This window comes from Salvelinus sp. IW2-2015, linkage group LG19, assembly GCF_002910315.2.
Source record: "Salvelinus sp. IW2-2015 linkage group LG19, ASM291031v2, whole genome shotgun sequence".
NCBI classification, from domain to species: domain Eukaryota; kingdom Metazoa; phylum Chordata; class Actinopteri; order Salmoniformes; family Salmonidae; genus Salvelinus; species Salvelinus sp. IW2-2015.
Window position 1 is genome coordinate 11,512,873 of NC_036859.1, and position 12,688 is coordinate 11,525,560.

Genomic DNA, 12,688 nt, shown 5'->3' on the forward strand with positions numbered 1-12,688 from the left:
GGCCAAAATTCCTCGAAAGCGATGTGAGAGACCGATTCAAAAATATACAAAAAAGAGAAAAGCAGAAAGGGGGCAAATACTTTTTCACGGCACTGTAGCTTTCACCTGGCCAGTCTGTCATGGAAATAGCAGGTGTTCATAATGTTTTGTAAACTCAGTGTATAGGGACTACAAAAAATATTTTGTCTATGATCCCTATGCTAGCCACTTTGCCATCTGTCATGTGGTGCTTCTCTGTCACGCAGATTCTACACAGACTACATAACAGCCGATATCTTTATAACGTCTGAAAAAGTGTTTAACTTCAAAGGAACCACATCTAAGGAATTCATATGATATAACAAATCGTATATTCCGTGCAGAATCGCTGTTTGTCGGCGTGACAGGAAAGCGCCCATGGTTTCCACCAGGCTGCTCAGAGCCGAAGCCTAACGCACTAAGAGATGCGGATGACACTTACGTCTATGAGCTGCTTGACCTCGTGCTTCTTGAGGTCTCCGCCGATCTTGGCGGCGAGCAGGACGCAGGCGCCGGCGCAGAGTTTGCGGTTCTGCTTGTTGAGTTTCCCCTGGAGGACCAGCTTCTCGAAGTAGACGAAGGCCATGGCTACGGTGGCTTCCTCATAGCCACACTCCTCCTGGGCCAACTTACGGATCTCTCTCTTCAGACTGGTGAAGGGATGGGGAGGAAGGTAGAGAGGGAGGGGGTGGAAGGTGGTGAAGGCAGGGCGATAACAGACAAATGCAGAGAGGTCAATGCTAAAGAAAAAAAAGGTACCAGTGTCCCCAATGTCTGTCAGGAACTATTGTTGATACGATTAACCACAAGGGGTTAAAATAAGGCTGACACAAAATGATATTTTCAACATCATACTAAAACGTATGTTTCGCATAGACGTCCCTACCTCCTGACTTTGCTGAGAGTCAGCCGTATGTGGGGGAACTTCTCCTTGAATGTCTCGTTCATGTCCTTCTTGAGGTCAGAAGGCTTGACATACTCTATGACTGTAGTCTGAAGAAGAGATGAAAGTATTGGTGTCAGAAAGACACGCTCTGACGTTAAGCTCTACTGTCGGTAAAATTGTGCAAGTGTAACGTCATTGTATATGTGGAAGAGGACACAGAGAAGCATCAATCTCACTCTGGAAGGTGATGTGACCTTCAGATTCAGGGTTAGGTTTCATTGAGGTGGTGGTTGAGTATCAGAGACGGTGCACGAGATATTGGAGTCAGGCAGAGGAGGCTGGTGGGAGGAGCTATTGGAATGGAATTAATAGAACGAAGTGAAAAGTGGTTTCCATAGGTTTGATACCGTTCCATTTATTCCGTTCCAGCCATTACAATGAGCCCTTCCCCCACCAGCCTCCTCTGGAGACAGGTAACATTGGGTGGCACACCGTACACGTTCCACGATAAGATAGAATAATACTCCAGAACGTTTACGACGCTCTGTACGTTCGGTTGATGTACTTTAGCGGCGCCGTTTAACTTTATTTCAGGTCAGAGGTTCCTATCTGTTATTTAGGAAGATAGAAGGAGCACTGCAGTGGACCTGCTGAATCTAGGTATGTGATAGGAGAGCGATAATCAAAACAGCATACTGCCCAAGTTGGCTCATGGCAAGTCATTTGCTTTGTTCAAACTTGCATTCCTCCCTATCTGAATCCGAAATATACCAAACTATTTGTACCAACCAAAATATTTCTAAGTATACTTTGRCTGCTGCAGCAAATCTGTGGCTACTGTGGGCCCTGGCAAACCTAGAGGGAGCATTTCTAAACCGAAAGGACTGTAAATTTAGAGATATATCCTTTACTGCAAAGGAAACTAAATGTACTAAAATGATTTCTATCTATCCCGCTCTACAGTTAGTAGCAGACTTGAAAGATCAGTTCAAGAAAGATAAAAGGCTTAGATTAGCACAGTGACTGATTGTGCAGTGAAACGTTCAGCATCTACTGGTTACATTCCTCGAGTGTAAACACAATAGCTATTGTTGTTTCGCAACGGGAGGAAGATAAGAGAAAAAAATAAAATAAACTGTCTAGCCTTAACTGAATACTTCACGTCTGGTCTGTCTATTCTACCAGCCCAGATAACACCAACGGAGCCAAATGAGAAATGAACTGGGAGTCTGTTGTTGTTGCTTTGGTTTGAACACAAAACGAGCGTTCCCTTGCCAAGTTCTGGACATGAGAAAGTGATTAAGTAACAGTGAGGTATGTCCACAGGAAAAGGAGCGGCGCGGATAAACAACATTAGAGGTGAGTCTGAAATGGCACCCTATTCCCGACTTAGTGCACTACTTTTGACCAACTCCCTATGGGCCCTGGTCAAAAGTAGTGCACTATACAGGGAAAAGGGTGCCATTTCTAACACACCCTAGCTGTTATGAAGTGGCTGTTTAAAGCGCTACTGTATAGAAAGACAGGGAGTGTATTCACACACATCACAGACAAGTAGGAGTGTGAGCTGAACCAGGGATTGGGCCAATGACCTTTCTGATTAGAATGGTCAGACAGCCTCTTTGGACTTACAGTGAGTTCAGTTGATGCAGTATGAGGTAGAGCCATGCGCAAACGTGTGGCGAGCTGGCATTTGCACGAGGACTTTAAAAAATATATATATATATTGATGCAAAAGCGTTCAAAAATAGGGACAAAGTACAGTATTTTTAGGCTGATTTGCCTCAATTTAAAATTGATCTGTCCTTCGCATCAGAGGCCTGCAGGTTCTGTGCGTGTTTTGACCAATCAGATTACGGAGATCACAGGTCGCGGGAACCGGGTTACAACGCACGTCTAGCAAAGCTCAATGCGCACTCTCCACTTTCCTCCGAACGACAAAAACTAAAACCCTTTCCATAAATGCTGTAGCTGCCTACACCTAAACATTAGTGAGCTGACATGCTGTATGGATGAAAACAAGACGATTTCTCAGTCTGATAAACTGTACGCCAGTAGTCTTCAACCTTTTCTTGCCCAGTGACCCACTCCCAGAAAAACCGCCGACCAGGGACCCGCTCCCAGAAAAACCGCCAACCAGGGACCCGCTCCCAGAAAAACCGCCAACCAGGGACCCGCTCCCAGAAAAACCCGCCGACCCAGAGACCCACTCCCAGAAAAAAACGCCGACCCAGTGACCCCTATCATACTTTAGCAAAAAATAATCATAATATTAATGTCTAAATAAAAATATTCTTGTCTTATCAGGGGAATTAAGAACTAATCAACATTTATAAATAATAGATTTGGTAGATTTGGTAGTTTGACCTCCCCGCATTATAATTGGAAGAGGAAGTGAAAACTCTAACATAGTCTATTAACTAGAAAGGTCACTCTAAACACATTTTCACTAAGAGCATCTGTTTCGCTGGTTAAATAAGGTACCCACGGTTGAAAACCTCTGCTGTAGGCTACTAACAGCAGCTGTATACAGCCTACTATGCGCCCTGTCCCTCTGGGCAGGGTAAACAAAGCGGTAACGTTATGTATTTATAGCTCATCTGTTTGTGATAGGAGAAAATGTGAATGTGATCAAACTTGGGCTGRCTAGGCTACCTAGGCTACCTAGAACTTTTTAATCCAAAAGTATTAACTGGAAATAATCAAAATGAACACAATAGTGATGACATGGAACGAGTTAATTTTGAATTAGGCCTACAATAAAAAGTAGGCATACACGATGCAAACCTGCATAAAGCAAAGTCAGCCCTGTGAGTTCTATTGTAATTGTTGTCTCTGTGTCGAGGAAACCCCCACGAGTCTTGTTTTAAAATATAATTAATATGAACAAGTACAAGGTTGCTGCAGTTTGACAGGGTTTTCACCCCCCCCCCCCTCACCATGTATGAGGGGAAGGTTAGGACTCTCTTGTGCTTCCCACACGGCCACTGGGGATCGTCCAACAGATTAGGGTCGTACTCCCGGATCAAGTCCCCCAGATCGTTCCCTGTAGGGGACAAAATGACACAGTCACACATTGAGCCAAGGAAAAACAAACACTGGGGACAAGAAAGAAAAATATACAGTGTTTTTCCACTTCTTCTAATACATAGTCAAATCAAATGTTATTTGTCACATGCACCGAATACAACAGGTGTAGATCTTACAGTGAAATGCTTACTGACAAGCCCTTAACCAACAACGCAGTTAAGAAAATAGAGTTAAGAAAATAAATAAAAAGTAACAATAAAATAACGAGGCTATATACAGGGGGTACCGGTACCGAGTCAATGTGCGGGGGTACAGGTTAGTCAAGGTAATTTGTACATGTAGGTAGGGGTGAAGTGACTATGCATAGAAGCCCTCAATGTTGAACATGTAATTGACTCAACTAAAACGTCACACTGCGGATGGTTATGCCTCGGAAAAAGTGATATGTATCATACCCACTCTGACAGGCCTACTCATATTCAGGGCCTCTCTCTAGCATGGAGGTTCCACACACGGACCTGTACGAACACTACAACTACTCCAGAGGTTCCACACACTGACCTGTAGGAACACTACAACTACTCCAGAGGTTCCACACACTGACCTGTAGGAACACTACAACTACTCCAGAGGTTCCACACACTGACCTGTAGGAACACTACAACTACCAGAGGTTCCACACACTGACCTGTAGGAACACAACAACTACTCCAGAGGTTCCACACACTGACCTGTAGGAACACTACAACTACTCCAGAGGTCCACACACTGACCTGTAGGAACACTACAACTACTCCAGAGTTCCACACACTGACCTGTAGGAACACTACAACTACTCCAGAGTCCACACACTGACCTGTAGAAACACTACAACTACTCCAGAGGTTCCACACACTGACCTGTAGGAACACTACAACTACTCCAGAGGTTCCACACACTGACCTGTAGGAACACTACAACTACTCCAGAGTTCCACACACTGACCTGTAGGAACACTACAACTACTCCAGAGGTTCCACACACTCATATGACTGACCCGTGTCGATGCTGCTCTGGTTGCTGTTGGCCCGGCCCAGGCTGAGACTGCGGTGGCTGACGTTACGAGACTGAGTGAAGGACGACACGGAGTCTATGGTGTTCCTGCGACCGCTGTCCAGGGCGTTGGTGGGGTACAGGAACTGGGTGTACGACACAGTCTGCGGAGAAAGCGGGAGACATATGCTCTTGAAAATGTGTGTGCTATTGTTAATTAAGGCTCTCACACAGGGTTTGTCTCCAGTCCTGTCTCACCTTCCCGTCGGCACCCAGCTCCACTCCCTCCAGCCCGATCACCATCTCCTTGGCACTGACCCCGCCCGAGGGGTGCCGCTGCCGCCCGCTTTCCAGTTTCACATCCCTGCCAGGGCACAGCACCTTTAGACATTCCCTTCCCATAAAAGCCCACACCCCCTGGCAAACAGTCTGCTGTCTAGACTCCACCTCAGCATCTCGAACTCTGTCCATCTAGTTCCATTTTTTACACACAGTTAAATGTGCTTGTTATTGATTTGTAGAGCACTGCACTAACCCAATCAGATTCTCTGATTACCTGTTTGTGATCTCTGACTGGGTGGGTGATCTTTGTTAGAATTTGGAATCCTAAGAAGTATACAGCGAGGTTTGAAATGAGTGTGTGGATTCATAGAGACATACTGGAGCATTCTGCCAAGTAGGGTTGAAGGAATGCAGGCGGCTGCAGCTCAGACGTTGCATCACAAGTACTCTACATTTCATATCAGTSTGTTAGATTTCTAAGTAAAAAGCGGGTCACATGCTTGACTAAAGAAGGAAATGTAGTACTGCGCTGAGCTGAAACTGTGTCAGTGGTACACAGTCGTTGGAAATGACCCGTCAGGTTACAGCCTTGAGCAGATGGTCTAGAAAAAAAACCTTTCGGGGTCCAGTGTTGCTGTAAAACTATCTACCAACTAAACGTTTCACATTGACTCATACTAAATGAAAATGCATTATTATTAAACGTTCATCACTTCATAGACTTTCACCACTGATTTGACAAAAGGGTATGTGGTGGTTACAGTTTCCTGTCAGAAAGGCCAGTAGCAATAGCAGGAAAAGGCCACTGGACAAGCATGACTGCTTTACAATGACACAGATGGCCATCACATGACCATTGTTATTAGGATTAGTTGGCATACTGTCTGAGGTGGAGCTGTGATGAAAATAGCATTATCTGGCACATGGGAAAATCTTGTTGACAGATGCATCACACACACAAAGATCCCAAGGCAGAAAACTTTAAGGAAGGGAGATAAGAAGGGAGGAAACTGAGCAAGCCAGGAAAGCCAGGGGTTGCAGTCTGTCAAAGGATGAAACAGAGAACACAGTAGTGGAAGGAAACAAAGAGTATCTTGTCAAGTGGCTGAGGAATCAATTCATAAGAAACAAGGGGCAAAAAAATAACAGATCGGCCTTTTTACAGACATAAAACCACAATATCTAAACAAGCAGAATCAAACCTAAATGTATTCAAATGTTTTTTCATTAACAATTATCAAGGTTACAAAGAGACCTCCAGTTCAGGAATGAGCAATGAAAACAATGTTCTTTTTAATATTAACAACAGGAGACGGCTCTGAAGAAAGGAATGTGGAATTGGACCAAATAGAGAAGAGAAGCCAAACACATTCTAAGTTCCCAGAATTCTACGGTGCCATAAATAGTTATTATGAACACTGTCGTAAATCAATAAAAACTGTCATTGGGGCAAGAAAGGGAGAAAATGCAGGAAAAAGTCATAACAGACAGAAGCTTGGACTTGTTCACAGTCTAGTTCTACAGTGCATTCAGACCGCTTGACTTTTTCCACATTTTGTTACATTACAGCCTTATTCTAAAATGGATTAAATAAATAAAAATCCTCAATCTACACACAATATACCTAAATGACAAAGTGAAAACAGGTTTTCAGAAATGTCTGCACATTTATTAAAAATAAAAAACAGAAATACCTTATTTACATAAGTATTCAGACCCTTTGCTATGAGACTTGAAATTGAGCTCAGGTGCATCCTGTTTCCATTGATCATCCTTGAGATGTTTCTACAACTTGATTGGAGTCCACCTGTGGTAAATTCAATTGATTGGACATGATTTGGAAAGGCAAACGTCGGTCTATACAAAAGGTCCCACAGTTGACAGTGCATGTCATAGCAAAATCCAAGCCTGAGGTCGAAGGAATTGTCCGTAGAGCTCTGAGACAGGATTGTGTCGAGCCACAGATCTGAGGAAAGGCACCAAAACATTTCTGCAGCATTGAAGGTCCCCAAGAACACAGTGGCCTCCATCATTCTTAAATGGAAGAAGTTTAAACCACCAAGACTCTTCTTAGAGCTGGCCGCCAGGCCAAACTGAGCAACCGGGGAAGAAGATCCTTGGTCAGGGAGGTGACCAAGAACCCGATGGTTACTCTGACAGACCTCCAGAGTTCCTCTGTAGAGATGGGAGAACCTTCCAGAAGAACAACCATCTCTGCAGTAATTCAAAAATCAGGCCTTTATGGTAGAGTGGCCAGACGGAAGTCACTCTTCAGTAAAAGGCACATAACAGCCCACTTGGAGATTGCCAAACGTCACGTTTCACCTGGCACCATCGCTACGGTGAAGCATGGTGGTGGAAGTATCATGCTGTGGGGATGTTTTTCAGCTGCAGGGACTGGGAGACTAGTCAGGATTGAGGGAAAGATGAACGGAGCTACAGTTGAAGTCGGAAGATTACATACACCTTAGCCAAATATATTTAAACTCAGTTTCACAACTCCTGACATTTAATCCTAGTAAAAATTCCCCGTCTTAGGTCAGTTAGGATCACCACTTTATTTTAAGAATGTGAAATGTCAGAATAATAGTAGAGAGAATTATTTATTTCAGCTTATATTTCTTTCATCACATTCCCAGTGGGTCAGAAGTTTACATACACTCAATTAGTATTTGGTAGCATTGCCTTTAAATTGTTTAACTTGGGTCAAATGTTTCAGGTAACCTTCCACAAGCTTCCCACAATAAGTTGGGGAAATTTTGGCCCATTCCTCCTGACAGAGCTGGTGTAACTGAGTCAGGTTTGTAGGCCTCCTTGCTCACACACACTTTTTCAGTCAGGGCTTTGTGAAGTGCCACTCCAATACCTTGACTTTGTTGTCCTTAAGCCATTTTGCCACAACTTTGGAAGTATGCTTGGGGTCATTGTCCATTTGGAAAACCCATTTGCAACCAAGCTTTAACTTCCTGACAGATGTCTTGAAATATTGCTTCAATATATACACATAATTTTCCTACCTCATGATGCCATCTATTTTGTGAAGTGCACCAGTCCCTCCTGCAGCAAAGCACCCCCACAACATGATGCTGCCATCCCCGTGCTTCACGGTTGGGATGGTGTTCTTCGGCTTGCAAGCCTCCCCCTTTTTCCTCCAAACATAACGATGGTCATTATGGACAAACAGTTCTATTTTTGTTTCATCAGACCAGAGGACATTTCTCTAAAAAGTATGATCTTTGTCTCCATGTGCAGTTGCAAACCGTAGTCTGGCTTTATGGCGGTTTTGGAGCAGTGGCTCCTTCCTTGCTTCCTTCTGATGTCGATATAGGACTCGTTTTACTGTGGATATAGATACTTTTGTATCCGTTTCCTCCAGCATCTTCACAAGGTCCTTTGCTGTTGTTCTGGGATTGATTTGCATTTTTCGCACCAAAGTATTTTCATCTCCAGGAGACAGAACGCTTCTCCTTCCTGAGCGGTATGACGGCTGCTTGGTCACATGGTGTGTATACTTGCGTACCATTGTTTGTACAGATGAACGTGGTACCTTCAGGCGTTTGCAAATTGCTCCCAAGGATGAACCAGACTTGTGGAGGTCAACAATATTTCTTCTGAGGTCTTGGCTGATTTCTTTTGATTTTCCCATGATGTCAAGCAAAGAGGCACTGAGTTTGAAGGTAGGCCTTGAAATACATCCACAGGTACACCTATAATTGACTCAAATGATGTCAATTAGCCTATCTGAAGCTTCTAAAGCCATGACAATTTTCTGGAATTTTCCAAGCCTGTTTAAAGGCAGTCAACTTAGTGTATATATACACTGACTCATTGGAATTGTGATACAGTGAATTATAAGTGAAATAATCTGTCTGTAAACAATTGTTGTAAAATTACTTATGTCATGCACGAAGTAGATGTCCTAACCGACTTGCCAAAACTATAGTTTGTTAACAAAGAAATGTGTGGAGTGGTTGAAAAACGAGTTAATGACTCCAACCCAAATGTATACATGTAATCTTCTGACTTCAACTGTAAGTACAGAGAAATCTTTGAAAACCTGTTCCAGAGTGCTCAGTACCTCAGACTGGGGCGAAGGTTCACCTTCCAACAGAACAACGACCCTAAGCACACAGCCAAGACAATGCAGGAGTGGCTTGCAGAGAAGAATGGGAGAAACTCCCCAAATAGAGGTGTGCCAAGCTTGTAGTGTCATACCCAAGAAGACTTGAGGCTGTAATCGCTGCCAAAGGTGCTTCAACAAAGTACTGAGTAAAGGGTCTGAATACTTAGTGGACTCCAAAATTACTGGCACCCCTGATGGGCAATGCACATACAATACTTATAAAAATCTAAACAATATAATTGTAGAGAAACTCAAAATACCAACATGTGAGAAATACTGTACTTTATTATTAATGTTTCAATGGAACCCACCAAAATCATTTATTGATTTAATTAAAATTCAATGCCCTCCAATTTAAGGTTTCACAATTAATGGCACCCTTAAAGATTATTGTAAATAACATCGACCAAAATTAAACCAGGAATTAAATTCTTAAGGAACTATATTGAGCCATTACATCACTTTCTGTTTCACTAGGGTATAAAAATGAGGTAAAAGGCATGCAATATCTCTTTGCCATCCAACACCATGAAGAAAACAAAATAACTGGCAGCTCAAAAGAGACAGATGGTCATACTTTCATAAATCTGGTAATGGCTACAAGAAGATCAACAAATGATTGAATATACCACTGAGCACTGTCTGGGCAATAATTTAAAAATTCAAACGATATGGAACAGTTGAAAACCTCACGGGTAGAGGACGCAAATGCATTTTGCCCCCCAGGAGAGGGAGGAGGATGGTGAGAGAAGCAACAAAATCCCCACGAATCACTGTGAAAGAATTGCAGGCCTTGGTGGCGTCTTGGGGTCACCAGGTTTAAAAAAGCACCATCAGACGCCACCTCCACAACCACAGGCTCTTTGGAAGGGTTGCCAGAAGAAAGACCTTAATGACCCCAAGACACAGACGCAATCGCTTGAAGTTTGCCAAACGTCATTTAAATTATGACTGGAAGAAGGTGCTCTGGTCAGATGAGCCCAACATTGAACGTTTGGTCAGATACAGCATCAGCATGTTTGGCATCGAAACAGAGATGCATACTAGGAGAGGCACCTCATACCCACGGTGAAATATGGTGGTGGGTCAGTGATGTTTTGGGGCGGTTTTAATTCCCAGAGGTCCAGGGGCACTGGTTAAGATTGATGGCATACGGAATTCCATGAAGTATCAGGCAATTTCCAACAAGACAATGACCCAAAACATACCTCAAGATCCACACAGAAATGGTTCTGTGAAAACAAAATCAATGTTCTGCCATGGCCACCTCAATCCAATCGAAAACCTGTGGGCTGGGGCAGTTGATAAGCGCAAACCCAAGAATGTGAAAGGATCTGGAAAGGATCTGCATAGAGGAATGGTCCAAAATCCCTACAAATATGTTCCTTAACCTTGTCAAACTACAGGAAAAGACTCCATGCTGTTATCCTTGCCAGAGGTGGTTGTACTAAGTACTAAATGAGGACTGCCAATAATTATGAAGCCTTGATTTTTGGTGAAATGTATTTTGTATTAAATAATTGTATGATTCTAGTTGGTTCCATTGAAACATTAATAAAGTACATTATTTCTCACATTTGGCATTTTGAGTTTCTCTATAATTATATTGTTTTAAGTATTGTTTGTGCATTGCCAGTCAGGGGTGCCAGTAATTTTGGAGCCCACTGTATGTAAAAGTGATATTTCAGTTTTCAATTTGTAATAAACTTTCTCAAAACGTGTTTTTGCTTTGTTTGTCATTATGGGGTAGTGTGTGAGTGTGTAGATTGACAAGAGGAAAAACAATTTAATACATTTTAGAATAAGTTTGTAATGTAACAAAATGTGAAAAAGTCAAGTGGTCTGAATACTTTCCGAATGCACTGTACGTCTCATGGACATAATGTCAGTGATCATAATTGTACATGGCACTGAGTATTTACATTTTAGGACAGGCATGGGATTTTAGCTTGGGCAGTTCTTTACATAGTCAAAGTGTATTTTGATGTAGCGACACTCCCAAGACGTTACATAACCGTCAACGGTCAATTACAGGTGTAGGATGTTAATTTGATCACCCTGTTGCAGTAGAACGTTCCTGCAATGCAGGAAATCTAAAACTTGCGGTGGATTTGAGGTTTTAAAAAAGTATTCTGAAAGTTTGTAATTTCCACTTTGAAATTTCAGACTGGATTTTCCCTTACACTTTTTTTTATTTTTAAATCAACCTCAACAAAAATGTCCATTCATTATAATCCACATTTACTTTTGCCGCTGTCGAAAACCTCTGTGGCAGCATTAGGCAGTCAGGGCTCAGCTATTGGATATAACTAGGGGCTCTTTAAAACCCCTTGATGTATGGATATTCTTAGGAAGACTACGCCACATAAACGAAGCGGTTATGCTCTTCACTAAGCCCCTGGAATGGCTCCTTCTTTCTCTCTGTCCATTGTATTCTCTGTGTTGATCAGTTCCTTTTCTCTTACGCTTCCTCCAAAACAAGCTCTTTCTTGAGGGGCACTAAGACCTAGGTCACAACAACACTGTCACTTTCCCCATAGACAGGCAGGCAGGCCAGGTGGGAGGATACCAGGCCGGAGAGTGTTCAGGACTACTATGGGTTCCCATAACATGTAGGAGTCTGAACCTTGTGTTGCAATAAGAAAGATGACTACTGATAAGCCAGGCTTTCTCTTCCAAGAGCCAGAAAATATCACTAACCACACAGGGAGGATAAACAACATATCATATCAGGTGTAAACAGACAGAAGCTTGGACTTGAAAAACTCCAAAATGCTCTTTTATGGATGGTTCATTTGGGTCCACTCCGAAAATGTTGTAATGTGTGTTATGCAGTTGCAGCAAAGCGCATGCAAAGATCAGAGTGAGTGCTGAGATAAAAGCATGCTACGGAATCTTTGACGGCAGCAATGACTTGAGGAAAGGTGCAGTCTACATGATAACAGCAAAGCCAGAAACGGTTGCAACAGGCAAAACAGTGGTTTATTAGAATGAAACTAACTGAAGTTCATGACTTCTTCCAAAGAGATCTAGAGACACAGCCAACAACAACCTATAGGCCAGAGGACTGGTAGGAGGAGCTATATGAATACGGGCTCATTGTAATGGCTGGAATGGCATAAATGGAACGGTATCAAACATATAGAAACCACGTTTGACTCCGTTCCATTATATTCCATTCCAGCCATTACAATGAGCGCATCCTCATATAGCTCCTCACACCAGCCTCCTCCGCTATAGAACTATATGAAAACATAGGGAAATGGATACAAGCCTTAAAGGGAAAATCCACCCAAAAACTATTTGTTGGTATTTTT

The 12,688-nt window shown here is 42.8% G+C and overlaps 1 protein-coding gene across 2 annotated transcripts in view; it reads right to left on the reverse strand.

Annotated features, from left to right (window-relative positions):
- Positions 1-12,688, reverse strand: part of LOC111979490 (CDK5 and ABL1 enzyme substrate 1) — a 32,854-nt gene that overhangs the window by 5,374 nt on the left and 14,792 nt on the right. For both annotated transcript variants that reach the window (XM_024010074.2, XM_024010075.2), the window contains 5 exons: positions 5,225-5,330; positions 4,971-5,130; positions 3,844-3,950; positions 905-1,011; positions 461-668 (listed from right to left, as the gene is read on the reverse strand). In XM_024010074.2, the coding sequence (XP_023865842.1) occupies positions 461-668; positions 905-1,011; positions 3,844-3,950; positions 4,971-5,130; positions 5,225-5,330 (688 nt within the window). The remainder of the gene's footprint in view (positions 1-460; positions 669-904; positions 1,012-3,843; positions 3,951-4,970; positions 5,131-5,224; positions 5,331-12,688) is intronic.